The following is a 25,917-nucleotide window of genomic DNA, read 5'->3' on the forward strand; positions in this document are numbered from 1 at the left end:
GTGTGAAAACAATTTTTTTCAGTGGTGTTAATTTAGTGAAGGTAGCCAAAAGCCCTCAGGGCTCTTGTTTGGACCGGCACTGCTATGTGTTGCTTTATGTAATACTTCGGCACATACATGAACACACACGTATGCGTTCACACTTACTGGAAGGTGCGGCGCAGGCAGGGATGGAAACCAGCGGAGGCCCCCAGCCCTTCATGTTGTAGGCCGACACCTGGACATAGTAATAGGTCCCCTGTAAGGACAGGACACATGACAGTTAAGGCACCACATACATATGTATGTGTATGAGTCGGTGCATCTGTTTGTCTCCTGCTAGGTCGCTGTCTGTCGTCATTTCAGTGTGTGTGTGTGATGGCTCTGTCTGTCTCGGTGCCCAGTCTGCAGACAGCAGGCCTCTGTCTCTCCTTTCTCAGCCAGATCAATCAAACCAGCCACCGACACTTCCTGACCCCGCCTTGACCCCTGTCATGTGACAGGAGTGAGCTTTGGCTGGCAGCAGGGGTCTTAAAGGGGGGGGGGGTGGGGGGGGGGGGGGGGGGGGGGTGAGGGGTTTCTCTCACACAATAACAAACAACCAGTGGAGCGTCCATTTGTCTACATGCCCGCTTAAAAATGCCAAACATAAATCAGGTGGCAGGCTACCAAGCTGCTCCTTCCATGATTTTGGAGGCTGTTTTGCAACTGTTGCTTGTGAATGGTCAGGAGCCAAGACTTTCAACAAATAACAAATAAACTGTGTTCTCCAATTGTTTTTTTTTTTAGCAAGGCCATAAGTCCCCCCCCCCCCACACACACACACTCAATCATTTGGGATTGATGGTGACTGAAACTTGTGTGGAGTTGGATGTCTGTAATGAAAGAAGAGTCACTTGGGAAATGCCTTCATATGTCACCGAAGCGAAGCTTGCGTGTTAATAAAATCAGGGGACTTTGTGTGGATGAATGGCTTCGACATTTTAAATCAGTCAGTACCAACAGCTGGAAAAGCTAGAGCTTAGTGGTTCTTTGTGTAGCTTTGTGTCACCCATAAACTACCAGATAATACATGATTATCTGACTTTCAAGACTAGAGGACAACGGGTTCATACACAAATGGCGTGATGTGCAGGGGAGGATAAAACAACGCGGATAGATGTTCGATCCAAACCCTCAAAACAAGTCTCGAATGTATTTCTAGTGCAGAGATTTACGTCTGTATTTCCTGTTTCCCGCTGATCGATGCATCATACTGAATAACAGCTCAGGCCGTCAATTATAAAGTGGAGACGGAGATTCTGGCAGAACTTACAGAAGTGAGTCCAGGGATGTTGCACTGCAGCAGAGTGGTGTCCTCCACCAACATCTCACCGAGCAAAGGATTTAATAAAGGAGCACTGCTCCAGCTCACTGCAAATACACACAAACATATATATTAACTTCAATATATACCGTAAGAAGAAATGTATTGGTATTAAAAATGCTTGTGACTCCAGGATACGCTCATCTGAAGCGGTGGGACGAGCACGGTGGCTGACCTTTGTACTTGGTGACCACAGCAGAGTTGACACAGACGGGTTCCTGGAAGTCCACCCTTAGACTGGTGCTGCTGCTGACAGACAGGCGAACGGCACCGGGTGCGTCTGGAGGGTCTGTGAAGGAAGACAGACAGAATTATGGCAAGCAAACGTAAGTGGAGGGACAGGCAGGTAAACACACGCAAACACACAAGCCGTCACTGCGTATTATTACCATTAGAATGGAGCGAGCCCATGCAACTGGCAGTTTACTGTAATGACATAATGTAGTCCTCCTGGTCTGTTGCACAAGGCATTGCTCAGTTTGAGAAATGGGAAAAGTGTCAAGTCAGTAATGGAATAGACTATCTTCGCAAATGAATGTTGACTCAGTCGAAACTGAGAAGAAGCGAGGATGTCAGTGATTGTGATTGTAACTGCACAAACATCATTTTGACATAGAATAACAAGGGAACGAGCTTTTTTTTGCATCAAAGTGCAAATTTGGATGGAAGGGAGGAGTGTGTGCGTGTGACTGAGTCTGCTTTCGGGGGTGGCTGTCTACCCTGCCCACTAAGCGTGTCATGAAAAGCCTATAAAGAATTAAAGCAGGAATACAGGCGTGTTATGTTTGCACACACACACACACACACACACACACACACACACACACACACACACACACACACACACACACACACACACACACACACACACACACACACACACACACACACACACTCAGTCTTTTGCTCGGCTTTCCAGTGTGGAAGCCATTAACTCGGCCCAGACAGAATGCCAGCAGAGAAAAAGGGGAGCAAAAAATGAAAACCAAAGACGACTGCTCGTCTTCCGAGCCTTACTAGCATGCTCGAAGCCGGTCTGCATGCGTCGGAAGAGCCGGAGCCTCCACTCCCAGGCCTTTAGCTGCCTCTCCCGGTCAGAGCCCTCCCGCTCACCAGGACCCTCGCTCCGAACCTGGGCCTGAAGCTCCGAAACCCGCTGCTCAGCCTCCTGCACCAAGGTGGCCAAATGCACCGCTCGGCCCTCCAGACTCACGACTGAGAAACGCGTGCGAGAGCCAGTGAGAGAGAGAGAATACAGTCAACACACGCATACTGTGTTAAATGGAGAGTTTTATCACCCTTGGGCACGTCTGAAAAAAAAAAATGCTTTTATATTCACACATGAAAAAGACAGTCGGTAAAAGCAGCTCAAAGCTAAGCAATGGTGGATTATACATTTGAGTGGGCTGTTTTTTTTTTTCCAACCAAGATTCAAAGCGTAAATGCAAAATACTGTGAATCGACGATAGTGAAAATTCTCAAAAACATCGCTTTTGTTTTGCAGTAGAACTACACCATTGTGGATGTTTTCAGGAACAAAACATGTGTTCATCACAAAATCATTTACGAGCATAATTAGAGAAGTAAATATTGTGTTGCTTTTACTTTGATCAAGTGCACATGGCTATGCCGATATTGCAGTGGCCTGCAAAAAGTGGCCTACAAAAGCAACTGAAATTGCTTTTGCGGGAACTCCTTTTAATGTCTTTGTTTGCCAAAATGCTGGCAAATTCCTCAATAAACTTCGTTTAACTAAGCAGTCCCTCTTTAGGGATGACATCACCTAGAGAATGACACCAAATGTGGCAATGAAAGTGAGAGGGGCAAAAGAGGGAGGAGTATTCTTCTTTTTGCGGTTTTAAGGGAGCGCAAAATGGTGGGAACATGCATAAGCATCACTTTAAACTGCCATTGTCAACGTATTTTTCTGCAACACTTGTGGAAAAAATGTGTATAAGTCATCTATTTATATCATATGCCACAGCCTCACACAGTCTCCATCAGAGGAATGTTTTTCTGAGAGCGGGTTGGGTGTTACTAAAATGTGAACAATGATGTTTACTTAAACAAAACAAAAACTCTATCTCACGTAATCCTTTAACTGAAGTTATTTTATGAAAATGAGTGGAATTATTCAAAATCATGACTGTGTGGTTAGTGTGATAGTGGCTGGTGGTGGCATAACGTGGACAGATCCCTTCAAATAAAAGTATAAATCAGGTAAATGTAAAGCTGTTACGGTGAAAAAGGACAGTAGCACACTGTACTGTACTTCTTTGGTGGCTGGTCAGTCTGGGAGTGTTTGGGACTGGTGTGTGTCTGTGTTTAGTCTGTGTGGTCTGTGTTTGTTCGTTGTAGATTCCACTGTTGAGCGTTAGATTCCACTGTTGACAGTAAGTTTAAAGCCCCGTGTCAAAATGTCCATCTGGGTGTTTAATTCTGCGGCTCTCTCGGTGTCTCCTCAGTGGCTGTGAGCTTCTCTTTGAATCGGAGCGTCTCTTCTGGGTGTCACTTTTGTTGTCCTCTTCAGCCACTTGTGTGAAGACTTAGAGGCTGTCTGTCACTTTTGAAACAGGTAATGCCATGCTCGGGGGTTAGGACTTAAGTTAGGGAACATTTCTGGAGGAATCCTTGCCTTTATACTCCGGGACGGATGGAAATATCTGTCAAAGGTCCATTTTGATTTACATTTCCAGGCCTTCCAGGGCTAGAAACTGGTCCAGATGCTGTCACAAGTGTGTACGTGTGTCTTGATTTGTCCTTATTTCACATGGAGGCTGGGATCCTCTACAGCACATTAAAGTGCCTTTGTCCTATTGAAAAAGCCACCGAAGGATTTATAATGTGAATATGAAGTTGCTTTGGAGAATTTGTTTGATAGTCTTCATCTGCCTTTGTCTCTCTGGTAACCACACGCTGTGTAGTCAAGCCTGTCAATATCAATAAGCATCAGAGTCAATTCCTTTCAAAGCGCATGGAAGAAATCTGCAGCCACTTTGATGTCAATTCTCCTCAGATGGAGTTTGATTAGTAGGTGCTTATGAAAAGAGAAGCCTTTACTTTCCTTATGTGCTGTTGTTCTCTCTCTTTCTTTGTGTTTCAGTCCTTTGTACACACACACACACACACACACACACACAACTCACTCTCTCTCATGAGCTATTTGAGTTCTGGAGAGAGAGCACAATCAAAGAGCAAACTTCAGTAAACATCACTTTCCATTCAAGTGTTTTCAATTTAATGATACCTTTATAAGACGCTTGGCTCAGCTCTGGAGGAGTGTGTGTCTGTGTGTGTCTGTGTGTGTGTGTGTGTGTGTGTGTGTGTGTGCGCGCAAGAACAAACACAAACAGCCGAGGAGCCTCACTGGCGAGTTCTAATCATTAACAGAGGAAGGGAGCGGGGGCTCAGCGGATCACAGACAGTGCTTATGAAGATGACTAATATTGCATCATGGTTACCACCCCTTCATCACTTTTAATATGTTTTCTCTGCCAGCACACAACAGAAAGAGAGAGTGTGTGTGCGTGCATGTGTGTGTGTGCGTGTGTTTGTCTGTAGTATGCGGATGACTGTGTTACTGGTATGCACGAAGAGAGATTGTGCTGTTAGCTGTGTGTGCGTCGTTGCTTCGGGCAACACCTGCGGTTGCTTTCGGAAAGCAGCTGATGTTGCCGTGGCAGCGGCTTCGACGTCCACATTGACAGTTGGATCCCATCAAGAGGCCGTTGACGCCCCGAACAAACTCCGGTCTGGTATCAGTTCTGAGCCGTGCTAAAGATTGAAATCTAAATAGGAAAAGAATGATAACTGATCCGTCGGTAAGTGACAGATATGTGGTTCGGGGGCCTCACTGGCGTCATAACTTGACAACTACTTTTGGCTTTTCCATATATCACACACGGTTTGATTGGCGAACGCATCGGGCAAATCGACTTGCTTCCTGCTCAAAGCCAAGGTAGCATTTGCTATGGTATGATTCATGTGAAGACCAGCCAAACTCCAAACTAAAGAGCTGTCAGACTTCACAAGGAGAAATACGATTAAATACTGAAACATTGCTCTTGTTAGAGGCAAACCCCTGAAGATCTTGGATCTTTTTTTACAAGAAACAAAATGAATTGAGCTACTTGAATCAATTTAATGTTCTAATTATCTTTGTGCGCACAGACTGTAACAACAGGCTTAATAGTAGCATTGGGCAACTTTGTCGACCTCCCTTTCAATCAGTCACAGAGAGTGAGCACACACTCCAGCAAAGTGGGTGTTTGTGATTTGCAGTAAAATGAAAGAAAATGATCATTTGCAACACATTATAGTGACATGACACTACAGTGTGTGCTACACGTGATTGCCACATCAGATGCAACTACACAGCAAGTGAACTAAACAGAGTACGTCACAGGCTCTGTAGTTTAGAAACGATCCCCCATGTGACTGCGTTGGTGCCACAGGTGTACGTCGCATTCCTCTACTCACAGTGGGGGCTCTCCTTCGCACCAGCTCGCAGTAGCAGCTTGGCCATGGGCACGTTGTTGGTCATGATGGCGATATCGAGGGGCAGGAGGCCCTCGCTGTTTGGGGTGTTGTGGTCCAGCTCTTCCAGACTGTACTGGGACAGAAGCAGCTGCACCAGGTCCAACTCCTGGTGCTCCACTGCCTCAAACAACGCTTCGTTACTCTGGAACTGTAACGCAAAGAAAGAGAAGTTTAAAAAAAAGAAGCTTACGTTCTGATACCTTTTTCTACAATAGTGAGATGGGTGCGTGATGCTACTACCTGAGGCTCTCTTACTTTCCAAGTCTATATGTTTCCTCAGGCTATTTTTAGACTACAATATTCCTGGGCTTATTATTTTTTCCTTCCCCGTCTCTCCCTGACTTACTACGGTGGTTTTGCGCAGCCTCTCCTTGTCTCCTCCCCGTCCTGACACCACACTGTCCTCCAGGGCAGGGGGGTTGGTGCCCACACGGAACTTTCCAGACAAGTTGCGGTATAGGCGGCGAGCCGCGCTTGGCGAGGACAGGCTGGCCGACTTGCGGGTTGGGGCCGGCTGGTGGGCCTGCTCGGCCCTCATGGGCTGCGTCATCTTGGCAGAGTCAGCCCTGGAGGAGAGATGGATGGGTGAGAGACAGGAGGGATACTGCAAGCGAGAGAAGAGAGCGGACTATGGCATTTTGCACAGAACATGGACACAGTACTTCTCCAATCCAAAGAGCGTACACCCCTAGAGAAGATCACTGCGCTCACAGACACATGCTAAGGTTTAGATTCTGGCTCTGGGAAACGGCACCATGAAGCCATTGGGCTCAATTTGGCAATATTGGTTGAAGCGCAAAAGGCATCAGTGTCTTACATGACTCCCATTGTACCATATATCGGCTCTGCATATCAATTGTCGAAACACATTTAATGCGTAGTGTTGATACAACAATATGTAAGGCAGTGCCTGTCCATTTACCTTTTTTAGCTATTTTGATTATCAGAAACAAAAACCTTTACATAGTTCATAAAACTGAGAAAATGATCTTCAACCCCCTGGGAAGATGGTTCAAACACCTGGCTGAGGACCACTGATCTATGGCATGGTGATACATGACACTGATCTGCCAGATGGGCACCATGCTGGCATTATCAGTATCTCTCGCCACTGGTGTCTTGGCTTCTCTGGTATGACGACTATGCCGCCCCTCTCCCCATTCTGCCATGGGAACTATGGAGATGACAGTGAGTTTCTAGGGTGAGTCTGGTACGTGGCGTTCACACACCCTCGACCGCTGAAGGAAATATCAGCAGGACTCTACAAGTGATGGTGACGGACTCCGTGACAGGTCCCAACGAACACAGGCAGAGAGATAAATGAATTCTTTCAACACCTTCCTTTTCTCTCTCGTCTCCTAACATCTTAGGAGCTTGTTTCCCTTCCTATCATCTCTTGCCCTCTCTGTTACATTGCTCTGTTCCTTCCCTTGGCTCTTGACCTTTCACTCATTCCCCTTATCTACTTGTTGCCTCTCATATACCTCCCATCATCTCCCACATTCTGTCCCCCCCCCCCCCTCCTCTCCTCTCTCACTAACGGCTCTCTTCTTACCTTGATTCTACTCTGAATTATCTTTTTGTTGCAGTTTGACAATAGAAGAATCTTTCTGACTTTCCATTCTAGCATCACAAACCCACTTGAAACATCCATACTCAATTAATTATGAAACCAGTTCTTAAAGAATAAAAAGATTTCGATGGGAACTGAAAGTCAGTAACTAGTTGCGTAAGTAGGTTATATAACAATTTTTGAGACTGTTCGGAAAAAATGAGATAAAGAAGACTACTATATTATTTAAATGGGGGCTGAGAGAGCTTTTGGTCGACCTAAAAATACCTTTCAGTTACCAAAAGATCATGATGTGACTGCCTACAGCAGTCAACATGTTTGTCTCGAGTCACGTTTTCCGCTCAAGTCCTTGGAAAATGCTTGCCTGTTATCAGTCTCTCTGGAAAACATCATCGGTTTAATACCGCGGATGCAAATGTTCTTAAAAAGCAACGGGCAGCGAGAGGTGGAGGAGAGTAAATAAAGGTTGAGTTACATTGGTCCATCAGGCCATTTGCCAAGAAGTAGCACTAAGGCCAAGAACAGATTTGTCAAGGTGAGAACATCTGTAGGAAAACTTTTATTTATACCCCTGCTCCGCTATGGACGTGTGAGCCCCCCCCCCATCACACACACACAAAATCCCTCCCCCAACACATGCAGTTTGTACAACAGCTGACGGCGGCCAACATAGTAGACTTTAAAGCAGCTCCAAGCCCCCGCAACAAGCCCTATTTCACAGGGCCGATACACCTAAAATACCCACGATCCCCGTCCCTTCCCGCTCCGTCCCATCCATCCCCACTCCATCCCGTAATAGAGGCCTTATTTTAGACATCCTCGTGTTCCCGGCTGGGCCTAACCTATTCCAGGGTTCCAGATAAAGCACGGCAGGTATTTGGAATAATTTTTCCATGGGCCTGGCCCGGAAGATAAAACAAGAGATATATTTGTAACGCGTGTCGGTATCCCATTTCAAAGAGAAAGCCCATTGGAATCCAGCCCCAGGCTTATTGTTATTTGCCTGAGATGGAACAGGCAACTTTTTTTTCTGTCGGCAGGATGGTGCCCTATCACTCTGTGACGACATTAGGGAGCGTGTAACGTGGTGGAGGGCGCGCGCGTGTGTCTTTACTTTCAAAGAGATGCTGCATCCGACACGTGAGACACTAATTACACAAAAGAAAGAGAGAAAAAGCAAGTGAGTGCTTTAAACGTGACCGAGCGTTAATAAGAAAAGCTCGGTTAGCATTATACAGCTCTGATGCAGCGTTTAGGGCAGTGCAAATGACAATGCTGGATTACCTGCATGCAGCGTTTCCTGTGAGTCCCGCGTGTTTAGGAAGGCAATTTGAATCCGGCACAAGAATGGCGGACTCCGCCACTTATGATTAATAATACTAAATAGAGAGGTAATGCTAGTATCAAAAATAGGGTCTACCACTGTTACAATAACCTGAATAAATGACTAGAGATTCAAAAGCTCCAAGATATCTCCCCCACACACACACACACTAAGTCTATGCCACACAATTTCCTACACTTTTACCAGGTTTGGGAAACAGGAAACAGTTGTTCTGGGAAACCAAAGTCTCTTCCAAAAGCCAGGCTTCATGTTTGGCCCCCGATCAATCCCACATCAAATAGACCCAGTCTGCAGTGAGACTGCATCAGTACCGACAAACAATCAACACCCCCAAACTGCAAACACACAAACACACACAGCATTGGCTTTATTAGTTGTATCGGCATGTTTACACAAACAGCTTAGTCCTCCAGACAGTGAGTCACATGTAAACAAAGACTGCATATAAAATCTGCAGACAGAGTCCAGACAATTACTGCCTTAAAGTCAAGATGGGAAAAACCTGTGACTTAAGAAAATGTACAAAAAAAAAGAAGAAAAAAAGTTGATTCCCAACTTGCAGAATTTCCGAGATTTTTGTGTGAGCTAAAGAGCAACCGCAAGTATGCACATAACAGCTCATAACAGTTGTGTGCGGAGGGAAATCTCAGAAACCTTCAAAGCAAATCTGCAAACTGACAGCGGAGTGGAAAATGTTGCTTAGTCTGACGGCTCACAGTTTATGTTGCAACATATAAATTACACAATCAAGAAACAATGAAACCTTCCAACCTGTTGTCAACAGTACAGGGGTGACCACACACACACACACACACACACACACACACACACACAGAAACACACGTCTGACTCAGCTGCCAATAAGATTTGATTCCCAAAATACTTATCTTGGTGAGCTAGCAATGAAATCATCCACAGGCCTTAGACAGCTAGCCCATTCTGTTAGCTCAATTTTGTTTGTCGGGTTTATAACATGAAACTGAAATCACTATTTTAAATCAGTTCATTGTTCAGAAATGGTTCAGGCAAATGGGAACTTGAATGGGAGCCGAAAATATGTTCTTGGCCAGAGCTTCTACAAATATAGATAACTTTATTCTAAGCTATAAACAATGGAAAATGTCTTCACAACACCCACCCACACTAAAGCACGTTGTGTCGCATAGTGGGATACCTACAGGCATGTGTTTATGGGTGTGTATGCATATGAGCATGGAGGTGCCAGAGAAAGACTTTACGTGGACTGCTGACCAAATTAGCAACGGCAGCACACATTAAGATATTTTGATAGTGAGGCACGGCAATACATTTATGTGAAAGTCACTAAAGCACACAATGCAACCTTTAGACAAGAACATAGTTATATTTGTCCCAAAAAAGCTTCAAGGCTTGGAGCTGTGTAGAAGAAAGCTTTTACATCAATGCTCTTGGCCAAAACTAGTTTTAATCAGTTTATTTCTAATGTATCTGTTCTTTCACAACACCTACCACCACCTTTCTCCTTCTACTCTTGCCTCTGCTCCATCTCCTCACCCAACTCCATCCTATGCTATTCCATCACAGTGTGTCAAAAGGTCTCTTACTATAGGTCAGCTGTGTGCTGACAGGACCCCCCCCCCCCCTACCAAACTTCTCACCAGTGGCTAGTTTACTGCCACGAGAACACATAAATCCCTGTTGTATGTTGGTGTGTGTCTAATCCTGTTTATTACACACAGGCACAAATGACCATTTATATTAGCTGGCATGTATTGTATCGTTTGTCTGCATAGTTTAAGTCCCACAAAATAAACAAAGAAGTGGAGCTCGGTTGATGGATAGAGAGAGAGAGAGAGAGAGAGAGACAGAGAGAGAGAGAGAGAAAGATGAAGAAAAGGCAAAGAGCGGCACCAGAAGGACAGTGCTCGCAGAAAACAGGGTGGTGGGAGTCAGAGAGGCAGACAGTGAGAGGAGAAAGTTGCACACACACACACACACACACACACACACACACACGCGGGCACACACACAGAGAGAGTACGCTGGCTGCTCTAAATGTGGCTTGTAGAAGGAAATTCTGAAATCTGAGTCTTGGCACCAGACAGGCTGGAAGCAGGCAGGCTGCTGGAGGCACAGAGGGAGAGGGAGAGACAGCGAGCGAGGGAGAGAGAGAAGGATGGGGGGGGGGTATTACAAGAATTCATATAGCTATCCCCTCTGTTTGGCTCTTATCAGCTTATAGGCAACATAATGCCATGCCAACCCCTCATGCACACTAAGTTGAGATGGCAACACAACAAATGCAGACATACACACATTAAAGCATACACATGTACAACCCTGTGTCGTGGGTTCTCTTGTTTTCACAGCCAAGGAGACGATCGGAGTCCCTCTTACGGCTCTTTGGGGTCATATTATACGGATGGGACTTTAATGAGGGACGTATCGGGTGTGTGCACGACTGTATTATCGTTTCAGCGGTATACATTTGCTAAAAACATCCCCTTTCCGCTTTATCCCCAAGCGGCTCTACAGAGCGAGATGCGGATAGAGATAGTCCTACCACTTGTGCTTTTGAAAAGTGGTAGACTGGCCCGAAACACAATGTACCGTTCACATGGACTGTGGTATTTAAATGGTGCTCTTTTGATAACAAGCAGGAAACATCAGCCAGCCTTTTGCACCACTGGCAGCAGACAGCACAACTGATGCCAGACAGGATAAAGCCACGGACTCCACGTTTACATCTAGACAATATCTTTGCACTGTTGTTCTGAGGCGGTATGTATTGGTCGTTCAGCGTTGACCTCTCTCCTCTGTGTGTGACGCATGCAGCAAAAAATCCCGGAACGTCGGTTGACTGTGGTATGCTTCAGTCTGTGCTAAGATCCCTGGTACTCAGGTTGGCGTGTTCACATCTGCTGTTTGTCACAGTTAGTCAAAAAGTAACTGAAGTGGAAAACCCTGAAGGCATTCTGTTGTTACGTATGCTTTCAATTCAAAACGGACTCACTTTGAAGCGTGAGCTGTGTGCATAACTGGAGGGTCGGAAAACAAACTCTGGACCAGGTATATAATATAGAGTACCGCATGCTCCCACTGCCCTTTATCTTTATCTCCTATTTGCACTTATCCCCTTTTATCTTGTCCTCTTCTCCTCACTTTCCCTCTCCTTCTCCCTTGGGGGAACGGCAGAGAAAGAGTGGGCGGTCCGCTGTATGTTTAACCTTTGAAGTGGGCCTGCTGTGCCGAGCAAGGCCTGCCACCTGTTGGCTCTGTGTGTGTGCATGTGCTGTGTGTGCACGCAGAGGTAAATCTCTCTAATTTTGATGAGCAGGGACAACAGCGGAGTCACCATGGGGATATGGCGGCGGACAGCGGCCGACGTTCTCAGGAGTGGGGGCGGGTGCTTCCAAGGTGGGATCACATACATACACACACACACACACACACACACACACACACACAACCCCTCCTCTGTCAGAGGCTTGGTGACACCATGTCTCCCACGGCGATCGTGGGCCCAGCCTGGGTGGCTCCAGGCCTTCTGTGTGTCTCTCACAGTGTGTGTGTGTGTGTGTGTGTGTGTGTGTGTGTGTGTGTCACACACCAAAGGGGTCCCTGCCTGGGCCGCCATATGCCACCCACCCAGCCAGGGAGAGGAGAGGGGCGGGGGCGACCCCTGGCCACTGAAGCCACCAGTTGGCCCATTCTCTCAGTCACACGCCGGCCGGGCGCCATGTTTAAAGTCCCACGGCTGTTTATCTGGGATAGGGATGGAGGGAGGTGGTTGGCTGGGGGGGGGGGGGGGGGGGGTTTAGTCTCCTGACTATGATAAATCCTTTGTAAAAAGGATAACGTGCATGCTCACACACAAATATGTGCGCTCCTGATTAGGCTAGATGGATGGATGCTTGTGAGAGTGGAAAGAGTGGCAGCCTGTTACTGCGTGATAACACAAACTCATCTGACAAGCGTGTGCATGTGTGTGTGTGTGTGTGTGTGTGTGTGTGTGTGTTGTTGGGATCTGGCAGGAGCGGGTTTGGTTATTAGCAAGTATACAAATGAAATGATTGATATTGATACAATTATTAATATCTATAGGATTATTAATAAGTACATAACTGCAACTTTATCACACAGAAGCCCGACTGGCGAATTCAGGTTCGGAAGCCGCGACACGGATAAAATACAGTCTAAAGTTAAAGAATGAAGTCGACTTTATTTGTGGTGACGGATCTAAACACAACAGAGCTCAGCCTCGTGGAACAACATGATTACTGTCCCGGTGGGGCAAAAAGACAACTGGGGATGGACCCAAATGCAGAGAGCAGACAGCGATGATACACAGTGATTTTAATAAACAAATGTCCAAAACAAACTTGCCAGGTGAGTACAAAAGTAATAACTAAAAATCCAGGAATCAAAATTGTACGTGCCGGCCTCTCTCTTTGCTTCACCCCACATGGTCCCGACAGTGTGCAAAAACAAAAGTGGATGGTAGACATGTACGAGATAGTATTTGGAATGTACACTCACACGGCCGTAACTGAAACTCATCAATGGTCCATTAGACCCCATTGTGAAATTCCCATTTCTTATGGAGGGAGTCTAGAAACGTACGGTGGTAAACTATCGAAAGAACAATGAGCTTCATGGACCCAAACCTGGTCACACTCTGGAGCTTGCTCTGATGCAAAACTGGACGGGTGGATGCGGGTCGTGTCAATCGGACACAGATCAACAATTTGATTGGCTAACAAAGGTTGTGGTGTAATCTGATCGGGTGAGGGAAACGGGGGAAACATTGTCAGCTGATTTTTAAAAAAAATATCATAAATAAGAGCAAGAAAGTGCAAAGAATTCCTCTGGATTGACATCAGTAAGTGAGTAAGTAAAACTCTTTGTTGAGTACACTGACGTGGGTCTGGAGGTCTGTACCTGAGCTTCCTATCTCAATCTGTAAACCATTTTCTCAAGACTAGTTTAAAACCACAAACCTCATGGGTCCCCAGCCGATTTTCTTTCTGCCTCTGAACCTGAATACAACCCTCACACACACACACACACGCGCACACACACACACACACACACACACACACACACACACACACACACACACACACACACACTCAGAGAAAGTAGGCAGAGGGGTGTGTAGTTTCCCCAGCTTCGGTTGTCTTTTATCAGCTTATGAGCAACACATGGAGCTACGCTAACCCTCTGACCCATTGGCTGTCTGTCTCTGCACACACACACACACACACACACACACACAGACACCACACCACATTAACTGGCTTTTTTTCTCCCATGCTCTCTATTTCGTAACCTCTCGTCTCTCTTTCCAAATCCACGGTCCAGTTTTCAGAGCTCTTCGTCACTCACTCGAGCTGTCGCTCTCCATCATCTTTTCAATCTGCCATTTCATCTACTTCATTCTCAATTATTCTCACTCCCTCTCCCTCCTCCTCTTCTTACCTATTCTAGTCCCCCCGACCCCGACTTCTCTCTTTCAGTCGCCGCCCTCCATCCCAACCCCCCTGTCTCTCTGTGTGCTGAGTTGAGGTTTGGAGTGGAAACCAGAGTATCAAGTAGGAGACACACAGGACAAGAGGGAGCCAGCCTCATAAATCTCCCTTAGTGCGGCCCACAGCATCCAGAGTCAAGAAGACACGTGTGTGAGTGTGCGGACACATTGTATGTATGTATATTGTGTGTGGGTGCATGCATGTCTGCAGTGTGCACATAGGTTTTTCTGTGCCTGCGTGTACTTGATCTACTTCATTTGTGTGAGTGTGCAATGTGTCCGTGTTTGTGAGAGAGAACACCACAAGGCCTATCCAAAAGCAGAGAGGTAAGCAGAAATTCCGCTCCCTTGTGTGGACTGGAATCTATAATACCTCATCTCGCCAATAACTCAGTCTCAACAACTTAATATTACAGGCCAAGAAGCAGTTGAAGTCCAAACTCAGCAGGGCAGCTAAAAACAGCGCAAGTAAACAGTTTTGTTCTGAGGGGAAATGTTCCTGATATATATCCTAAAGGGTTTGTCAATAAAAAAGCTATTAATAAAATATGACTGAAAGCCACAGATGTAAATCAATGGTATGTATTTTCAGTGATGAAATAAGCAACACCTGCACACTGACAAGAAATTCTGATCTCTAATAGCCTTTTTGCCTGTGATGTGTGTATATATAGCATATAGCGACACTATTTATAATGTATTTTCAGTGAAACCGTGAAAAATAAAAAAACTTTCTAGCCCAAGATTGCATCTTATCTTATACCATTTATATGTATGTGTCAAAGCTTCTTAGTGTTAATACATTCAAAGAATCATGTCATTTTAATGCGGCCAGAACGAAGAAGTAAAAAAAAAAAGTGACATTCCAGCACAAGCAGGGATCAGTTTCCCGCTGTCGTGATCTTTAACGGGGTGTTCCGAGCAGAATGTCGAAAAAGAAAAATTATAGGGATCTATAACCTCCTTCTTTTTTTGTCCCTCTTGTTTGAACTGACAGCTCTCAGCCACAGAAGAAAGGAGAACAATCTGAAGGATGAAAGGAGGATGAAAAAGAAAGAGTGGGGAATATTAAATCGAATTAGAACCAAATGAGGCGAGTGGCACACTGTCTAAAACCACTTTACACCCGGGCCCCTTGAGCTTTGCCCTCTTTTTTTCCACGAACACTTTGGTGATTTCTCCGTGTTCTTTTTTTATTCCCTTTGTGCTCAATTCATAAGGATTAGCACTTGGTAACCCCCTCTTCCCCCTTTACACACCCAACTCAACACAGTCCTAACTATTACAATGTGTGTTTGCTCATGTATGTGTGTGAGCATGAATATCAAGGAGAGAATCAGACATGAGCTTCTACCACTCTGTGCATGTGTGTGTGTGTGTGTGTAAATATATCAACTACGGGAAGGGGAGGCTGGTTTCTCTCCTGGCATCGAAATTAGGACGTCATCCGAAGAGTGCTGTCAGCTCCGAGTTATCCCTGAAGACAGGGTGGCACCAGGCAGAGCAGAGGGGCCTTCGGGGGATGTAGGGGGGGTTTAAACACTCCAGTGCACACTGCATAACCACACACATCACAATAAAATACTTACTGGTGTGGGACCAACTTAAAATTTCATTTTTTTTTGTTAATTTATGAAGTGGATCTGGTTCGAGTGGCGATTGCTAGTACACGTTGATGTTTAAGTACTTATGTATAGAGTTTCCTCTCCAGGCGTACTGCGGGGGAACTGTTATGGGAAATAAAAACTGCTTGGCCGACATACATGGCTGCCTCTCCATTGTACTCGGGGGTTTTGACAAAGGGCTGGAACTGCCTCTCTGTCACTATGAGAGGATATGGAAATAAAGACTTATTTACTGGCCCTGCGCTGGAACACAACCAGTGTCCCTTTATAGCACCCGGTATTGACTCTCAGACTCTACTGGATGTCTCCCGTGTCCACGTCACGCACAAGAAACAAGGCAGCAACTCTACCCGGCAGTGGGAAACTGACCGATAAGGCCGAGTGGATTAGTTTAGATATTGAACTTAATGTTCTCATAATGCAAACAATTGTCTTAGTGACATGTAGCGTCAGCAGCGGGCTCAAGAAAAAATGAAATAGGTTCTCAAATGACAGGAGTAAAAATTGCTTTTTATCCGGAACTATCGAAGCGCACAAGGCCACCATTTTCACCCAAAGACGTACCAGATCCAGATTGTAATTATTCATTCTGATACATATCTTTTCAGCAATCTTAACAGGCAGAAAATACCCTCTTATTTCCCCTTTAGCGCTCCCTCTCACCCCCTCCTTCTACTCTTTTCTCCACCCATACTCTAGAGGCCATTTACTATGATTACCAATAACAATAACACCACCATTATCTTTTATTATCGCATTTTCCCAAAGCCCTGCCAGCTCTCATGGACTTTGATAAAGCTACAAAACAGCTCCTGTTTCAAGCTTGTATATGTGCTGCCTTGGCTAAGAACTCCCTTAATGGTCACAGTTTGTTTGGGTATCTGACTTGAATCGACATAAACGGCAATGGTCCACTAAATAGATAGTAAAGTGTTAAACTGGTTTACTGCGGAGGGCTGCTGGTTTCCAGCCTGGTATTTAATATAATCCTTGTGTAACTTTAGTCTTACAAGTTTTGATTTAAAGAGTGAAAGGAAGGGGGCAATGTGCAGAAAAACATAATTAAACCTGAATTTAAAAGTGTTGATAACGCTACATTTCACTTTTATTAGAGGCAAATACATCCCAGTGCTTTTTACGGCCTCTGTCTCAGGAAACAGAAGACTCGCTGAGGCATCAACAGTTATATAACCGGCATCTATTTACTAAAGCTCTATCTTAACTGTACTCTTATTTCTCAGCTGATGATAGATACAAAACGCATCACGGTCCACGAGGGAGTCACATAATGGGAATCGCAACTTAACCTTGATATTTCTAGCTGTGCACATAGCCGGGCCTCGTGGCATTTAACAATCACATTCCAATGCAACACATTTGACGAGTATGGTACTTCGAAACATACGGCTCTGTGATAAGAATTACTTGTGAGCAAAACAATATTCCTCGGACAGACTACAGGAAGTGCTATAAGTGTCGAAGAATTCAAAAAATGCAACTGATTCAAGGGGCGTTTTCAAGACACTACGAGCGCACGTGTTTCCCGTCGACCGCGTTGATGACTGTGCATTCCACAGAAGCCTCGCTGGTCTTGTCAGGAGCTGGACCGACCTTGTTTCACCTCCCAGTAGCATGAATCAGCCCTCAACCTCGAGTCTCTCCTCCTGGGGTCCCTTGTTTATTATGTCACAAAAGACCAGTCACACTCCTGTAACGGCGCCTCGCCCCGGAGAAAGTCAGAATCCAGCTGTAGCCGAGCCCCCCCCCCCCCCCCCTCATCCCTCTCGTAAATGAGCATGTCCAATCTACCCACTGTGTTTCATTAAAACCAGACTACATCAATCAGGGCCTGAACTTTAAAGGCCAGGTCCCCTCTCCAGCAACATGGGAGGAAAACACGAAGCTGTTAAAGTAGAGGACCTCACACTGAACATGCACTCCAACGCGCATACACTTAACACCACATTTCTGCTGGCGGACCACACATCGCAACGTCAGTCCGAGACCACACAGTAGGTCTCATGAGGCCGACAAAAGACCTCGTAAGACCTCACACCGGGCCCTCGCATGATTCGATGGGACCTCAGAGAATCCCACACCTGTAACTCCACAAACCGCAAAAGTAACTCCTCTGAAAAGCTACTGTAGTCCCCGCACAGCAATTAGAAACCTGGAAACCGTTTCGACCTGTGACTGTTTGGACTTTTTTTTTACTTGACAAAATGAAGTGCACAGGAAGTGTAAGATCCGCTGTAACCTGGGGCTATTTTCCCAATGGTGAGAGAAGTATAAAGGAAGAGCCAAGAAAACATAGCGGGAAGCTCGAGGGGGGAGGAGGCCAGACGGACAGACGGCAGGATGGATGGGTAGATAAATGAGTGGAGGCCGCGCAACAAGAGGGGAGAATGGGAGGGAGTCTCATGGGTGGGGAAGGGAAGGCAGCCGTGTGATGGAAAGCTTTCAAACTCCTTTCATCGGCTGCCTGAGGATTGGAGCTTTACAAGAGCAAGATGAGCCGGCGCCACTGGAGCTGCTTGGCGCTCTCCAACGAAACCCAGACGCAGAGACAGAGCAGGGACCCCATCACCACTCCTCCCACTCTCTGACCCCGCCCCAAACACCAGCCGCCCAATCCTCATCAACCTCAGCCTTGATACACAGACAAATCATAGCAAGGCCCGGTTTTAGTTTCAAAGATTAAAATCAAAATCCTGCGCCTGATGAAGTCTTATTTCATAAGCTGCACAGTCTAAGAACCTAAAAGCCTGAAGTAGTGAGGGCCGAGCACACGATCACAACCTTAGGGATCGGGAAAGAATTTGATTCAGCAGATTAGGAGATGGTCTTTGGTCTTACCAGTCCACACTTAGAGATCGTCTCCTGTAGGATGAAGGTCTGTCCGTGGAAGTCTTCTCTCCTTTGGCCACACGCTCTTTGAGGGACAGACGATGGGTAAATTTGGAGATCCCCGACTCTGACCTTGGGGACAGAACAAAAACAAATGGATCAGAATAAGACTCTATGGGCTGGTTTGGACACGGCCCATTGCGTGGGAGATCTTCGACCAACCGTGTGTCCTGCACCATATCGCCTTATCATACATTACACATTCTTGCATAGAAGTTCAGGAGCAGGTAACATCAGTGCCTTTGTTTTCAGCATAATGAATTGCTAATAAGAAAACACACAGAGGGACTGACATTCGTACTGTGGGTTTATCATCTACAGGACTACTGAAATCCTCTGCCAAAAAACTCAAAATGTTCAGCCAAGGTTAAATGATGCTGGAGAACACAAATGTCTCAGTAGAATGGATTCCCTTATGTCTCAAACTAAACTCACTAAACTCAGTTTTGCAGAAATCCCAATACTCAGTGGACATGTAGTCCATGAAGTTGATAAACAGTGTAAAAATGCTGCAGTTCCCAGAGGAAACATTGGGTTTCAGGGAAAGCCGCATACTTCCTGCCTAATTTTCTCCAAATCTTTTTCACAGAAAAAAAAATAAAGTGAAGTCACACACATTTTAATCTCCTCTACTGGGCTGCCAATGTCCCAGCTCAACTTTTCGTTCGAAATTAAAAACAGGAAATGTAATATTTCTTCCATTCCAGCCCGGGATACATTTGATGAGACTCAGCTTTGCAATATTGCTGTGGTAACAGTGGGGACTAATTAAAACGTAATAATATCCTCTATCAAAGAGCCGGAGTCGCAGAGGAACGTTGCCGGAGCACAGGAGTGATGTAGTGTAAAAATTCACAAGACGTTTTAAGCAAAGGTTTATATAAATGTAGCCAAAGTGAATAAAAACCCGTGGATAACTTTAAAGTAAATCAAAGGACCAAAATTCATAATTTAAGGAATTTCCCTTCTGGTATTACCAACAATACATTCAATGATGCCCAAGCATGGTGCGGCATTCTTCGCTCACCTAATCGAACACACATGCTGTTTCCATTTCATTATGAAATGATGAAATGATCCCTAATAGTGACTCATGCGTACTCGCACACATCCATAGACGTCCTCTCAACCTGAGCCAAAAAGCGTTTTAGTCTCCATGCTGAGCACTGTTGGAGACATAATGCAGCGATGGCTGGATTGAGGAGAGCACAGACTACTGGGGTGCGCCCTGCCACTCACAAACAAACGCTGGAGTCTGCCATCGCTGTCGTTAGTTTATGTAAGATGCTGCAGAAATAACATTTCACATAAGGCTTTGATAAAAACAGGATTGATGAAATCGTACACAATAGTTCATGCGGTTACTTTGATTGCTGAGCAGTGACATGGATAAATGACAGTGCGGCGATGCGTCCAGATTCACCTAACTCAATTGCCAAATTGGCATAGTGCTCGTTTTTTTAGCATTGATTCATGACCTTGAATGAGTAAATCATACGTTCTTGGCCAGAAGAGGGCTTTATTTCATGAAGTGGACAGAAGGTCTGAGTGCCCTGTCACGTCTATGGGAGACAGATCAGATCTGGGAGAATGATTGAATGGGATGGAGACTTGTAAACGTTCCCACAGGTGTGAATAAAAGACTGAGGGAACCTTGGAAAGTGAAACCCTTTTTTAAAGTTAAAGATTCATGCCAGCTGGGTTTTCTGCTGCCTTGCCTGGAACATTTTCTGCTCCGTTACGAACTGATATCAAAATAAATGTCATGTAATAAGATTGCTTTGTTGCCAGAATTCGATTGCATCCGTCTCTCAAAAGTACAGGCAGAATCCTTGACAGGCATCATCAATCAAAGTTCTCCGAACAGCAAGTTCAAAAACAAAGGCAAACTAGAATAACCGCCTCACGGTCAAGTAACAGTTTTTATCCATGTTTGTCCAAAATGCCATCACTTCACAATTTCATCCTTTTAGACATAAGTGACCTTGATCTTTGACCACCAAAATCGAATCAGTTCATTGAGTCCATCCAGGCGTTCCTGAGATATCCTGTTCAATGAGACGTACGGACAACCCGATAACGTAACGCCACGGCGCGGAGGCATACAAAGAGACAAACGAAGAGTATAAATATTAGATACAGAATGATCCTGGGCAGGGCTCCACACTGCACACCAACACGTTTTTTATTAGTGTGCGAGTTACAATTTCACGTGGTCGCATTAATGCGAGTGCATGACGATCATTATGGAGCAGACACGTCCAACCACTGTCTATTTGATCTCCGCCTCCAGAGTCTCAAAAGTCAACTTGACAAGTGATCGTCATTTGTGCACGCGGAGTGGAAATGCTTTTCTGCTCGCTCTGTGTGCATGCGTCTGGTTTTTATGGACACGGGTTGAGACAAATTAAGTGCCATACACGTTTCGCCGGTTACACTCATTTTGTTTGTACTGGCGGTTCAGAGAACACTGCAACGGACATCGTTGAAGCATAAAGGCCATGTGAGTGCTCGTAACTTGGCTCGCTCCGCGCTGCCACACTCTAGTATTAACAAAACTTTAGTCTGGAGCCCCGTTGGGCACAGAATCAAAGCACCTACACTTTACAATGAATATATTTAAGAAAAGCTTTTCCGTCTATATTAAATGGGGACACATTTTATTCTTGTTGCACACTCTCTCATGCTGCAACAACCGATTCCTCGTAGGACCAGCTGTTGCACTATGAAGACGATGTGATAAGCTGAGATGAAAATACAAAAGTTCTCATTGAAAATGACCTCATGCTATGGCTTATCTAGTAGAACAATTCCCCGGTCCTCCTGCCTTCGTTCCCACTCCTACACCCTCAACTACTGTTTCCTGACCCCGCGCCAGCTTCTCCAAAGAGTCGGTTGACCTCGAAGACAAAGAGGCATATTTTCCTGTATGAATCACACAAACGGGGTGTGGGATTTTCGTCAGATGGCAGAGCAACCCCTAATTGATGGTATTAAGTTAGGCCGGGCTTCTTCTTCAAGGGCTTTTAATTAAATTAGTAGCACTGCCCTGCGCATGCCAGCTACTGACGACCATTGATGCTAATGTCTCTTTCCATGAACTGTATATTTCACAGATTCATAAATAGACCACAGGGGTGATTCACCATTGGTTGTTAATAATTGCATTGGTTTACATAGATCTAATATGTTTGGCCGATGCCCAATAGTTACATTAAAAGTTGCCTGTAAAACTTCAAACAAACTTTTGGATCAAACGCATGACACGACATGACCATAGGATAATGACTTCAATGCCATGAAAACACATAGGATCATGGCTTCAAAGACACGGGGGGCCCGTGGACACAGAAGAGGACTCAGGGAATCCCTTTGAGGGGTTTAGAGGGAAAATGGACATGTGAAGCAGGTGGGTCTCAGTGGAGGGGATCTGCTGGCAACCGGCTGCCTCTTGGCTCCCTGAGAGCCTCGACCCCTGGCTCCGCCGCATGCAGCTGTCCCACGATAACATCATCACAGCAGACACACTGTGATGATGCAATCCCCTTGGAGACCCACTCAGGATATCCCAGTCGATTATCCTCTCATCAGAATTATGTTTTCTCTTTCATTTTCCTGGTGTTGATTACGGTTTATAAAATCAGTGATTGATTGCGTTTCCTTATAGAACTGAGGCTATAATGTCACCTTGAAGCCACGCCGTCCTAAACACACGCGACCATTTAAGCTCTTAACCTAGAGCACCAATGTGTTTCTATATATATATATATATATATATATATAAGAGTCAGACAGTGCTTAGGCACCTGCCAGAATGCCCTGTCCTCTTAGAAGGAAAATCCTACAAAGCCAATGAAGGCATACCTGTGTGTGTCAACCCCTTGTCATTTCCCATCTCACCCTTCAGCCACTTTGACCTTCTCTCAATGAACACCACATGCAGAACGGATGGCAATGTCTCACTCAGCGATGCTCCACTGCACGATGTGCACACAATGGACCGCAGCTCCGCAGCGGAAGCTTTCCATTTCCATCGCTTTTTCGATTTTGTCTCTGATGTACGAAGCGGGTAATTGCATAAGAACTTCTGTTCATTATTGATGTCAGTGGTATAGTGGCATGTTGAGGTTGACATTGTCGTTTCTAGGTGAAACGTCTCGACAACTATTGGATGGATTGCCATGAAGTTTGGTGCAGATGCGCCGAGAAAATGTTAGCACGCTAACTTACTAAACCTACATGGTATGTTAGCGTCATAATAGTAAACATATTAGCATGCTGACATTAGCATTTAGCTCATAGCACTAGTGTTACTCTTTAAATATGCTCTACAAGTAATAATAACTATTTTTATCATGATAAAAAAACGGTATAGTATATATTTATTAATTGGTTGATTTGAGATAAAAGTCAAATCTCCACCTTTTCTGTATTTAATACTGTTTTTTTTTATCATAAAATACCCCTTGTACAGTCCCAGTGACTACAAGATACAATAATGTTCCTAATATATCCCTCCACTGTGAAAGCCCACTGCTGCCTCACTGCAGTGTGACTTAGATTATGATCTTGCCAGCATTAGTAACTTTCCCCAATCCTGCAGCACAAGAGTGCTTTTGTCAGCACTGAAAGGCTTGTGTGGCGATACGGAGAAAATGTTGACCTACGCTTACACACACACACACACACACACTTACTTACACACACTTTCACACTGTCACTCCGCAGGATCGCTTTCTTGCAAACAGCTCACCTAATGTCACTTACCCTCTCCGTACTGTTGCCATGGCAGCAATTAACTGTTCAGAGGTATTCATGTGCACAACAAATTCTGCTAAAGAACTCATTGTTCATGCTCACCGTACACTTTGACCCCCCGCTCATAGCCTCAGTAGCCCACTGCTATTTGAGAGCAGAGTTAAGACTGCGTGGAATTCTCGCAAAAACCAAACACCACCATCCAAAGACGTTTAAGAGCTGCAGGGCTCGTTTATATCACTGTTACGACACATTTATAAACTAGGTTTAGATATCAACAAGTCTCATTCCACAATATGTTCATAATTCAATTTACCTACAAGTGATTTTTTTTGAAAACCTATACAAATGTTTTTAATTTGACCGTAATTTTAATTATAAATTATTAAAAACCTTGTTCGCTGGAGCGAAAAATGTTCTTCTAATGAATACTATTATTCTTTAATACTAGGTTTTGCATTACCGCCCTCCTGGATGATACTATTCATACCATTTACATATTTGATTAATGGGAAATAACATGAGAAGCATGCTCAGCAAAGCTTCACAGACAGGGTTTTGTGTTAGACGTGTTTATAAAGGGACCCCAGAATGCAATGCATTACACAATCTATGTGGTCTGTCTGAGGCTGGGCTGCCCTTAACCACAGATCTTATTTCAGATTACTAAGGCACAGACAGGATAGTAAATCACAAGCAGGACAGACAAATACCTGACCCTGTTTCAGCAATTATGGGCAATGGCTGCCTACCTAAAACAACTATTTTGGAAATGAGGAAAAACAAAGTGCTGGGATTTCTTTCATCTCCGTCTCCTGCTATGGCTTCTTATCCGTGCCAATGGAAGTCTAATACGCCAAAAACAGAGACACGCAAATGAAATGGATGCAAGCGCACATGGCTGCCGGCGCGTGCGCGCTCAAATACACAGACGCGGTTTAATTCAGGAACATACCCCTCAATGTGTTTCATTAGGCAAACAAAAAGGCTTTCAGTGGTCCAATCATAAAAGCACGCAGCCAGGCTATGAACATTGCTAATTAAAATCTGCTCAAAGAAGGCCTTGTTTTCCATTCACCATCTCCATCCAAACCCATGTCTGTGTACGTCTCTCTATGTGGTGGAGGCTGCTTTTATTTCACTTGGACCCTCCGGAGGCCTCGCCAATAAAACATACGGATATTTCTTTAAGCTAACGGGCTTTTCCGTCAGTTGTGATACGATTGCAGTACATTATCTGAATCGCTCAAAGCATGATGTGTAATCGCTGGTGGCAGCGAGGGGGTCAATAAATGAGAGGCAATATCGTAGCATAGTCTGTTGCATAACACCTGACGCACTCTGGGGTCGAATGAATTAGGCTGTCTTCTTATTACAATGAGATTGCCTGAAATAATGCATCGAAATGATATAATGCATTATTGTCACAGAGCAAATATGTTGAGAGGGATAATTCTTCTGCCAGCCACATGGGTCCAAAAGTGAGGGGAGGCGTTTAACAGCCGCTTTGACAAACGAATCTTAACAATAACTGCCAGAACTGCGAGTGCTAATGATCGAATCTTAAAGCTTCGTGCCAAAGGAGGGGACTCTTGTTATCACCCTACGCACATATTCTCATATGCTGCCCGTCCACCCACAACGGTAAACAGAGATATTTCCATCTCGGCTCCTTTCCCTCCATCCCCTCATTTGCACGTCTCTGAGTCACACTCACACTTTCATCTTCTTCTTCTTTTTTTTTCTCCCTTTCATTGCGACGCTCTCGCTCACTCCCGTTTTCCACGGAATCGGCACATACAGAATTTGTCAGGGAGACAAAAATGAGGGAGGAATTCAATGCCCCCTTTTTTTTTTTTTTCTCGCTCTCGGTCGGGCTCCCTGTGGTGTTGGGCTTGATACCAATCCCTATGTGTCCCAATCTGCGTTTGATGTGTGCCACAAGGCTGACTCAACACAGTGAGACATACAGATGATGGATCCGCAGTCAAATTAATCTTGAATTGAGCTGACAGTGGCATGGAAGCCAGCAAAACTGTTAGAGGCTGTTGCTGGAGTGCCATGGAGGGGAAGAGCAAAGCAAGTGGTGCCACAGATAGTTTTCTCTTTCCACTCGCTTTCAGTTTGGTGGGATGAGATAATAAGGTGATTTGGAGGAACCCGATCTGGGGTAATTTAATAGCTAGATAGATGTGGTAACACCCAATTGAACACGCAGCAGTGTGTGCAACACAGTGCCAACAGACACATACACACCTACACTAAGGCCCTCATCAGTTACAGCCCAAATCCAAGGTGAGCAGAAGCATTACAACT

General features: G+C 45.1%; 1 protein-coding gene across 1 annotated transcript in view; it reads right to left on the bottom strand.

Annotated features, from left to right (window-relative positions):
• ankfn1b (ankyrin repeat and fibronectin type III domain containing 1b) overlaps positions 1-25,917 on the bottom strand; it is a gene marked incomplete at both ends in the record, with an annotated part of 81,424 nt that overhangs the window by 703 nt on the left and 54,804 nt on the right. The window contains 7 exons of the mRNA XM_079182891.1: positions 148-238; positions 1,295-1,392; positions 1,521-1,634; positions 2,363-2,560; positions 5,825-6,032; positions 6,231-6,450; positions 18,793-18,915. Coding sequence (XP_079039017.1) covers positions 148-238; positions 1,295-1,392; positions 1,521-1,634; positions 2,363-2,560; positions 5,825-6,032; positions 6,231-6,450; positions 18,793-18,915 — 1,052 coding nt within the window. The remainder of the gene's footprint in view (positions 1-147; positions 239-1,294; positions 1,393-1,520; positions 1,635-2,362; positions 2,561-5,824; positions 6,033-6,230; positions 6,451-18,792; positions 18,916-25,917) is intronic.

The sequence above is a fragment of the Pholis gunnellus genome (assembly GCF_910591455.1).
Source record: "Pholis gunnellus genome assembly, chromosome: 21".
NCBI classification, from domain to species: domain Eukaryota; kingdom Metazoa; phylum Chordata; class Actinopteri; order Perciformes; family Pholidae; genus Pholis; species Pholis gunnellus.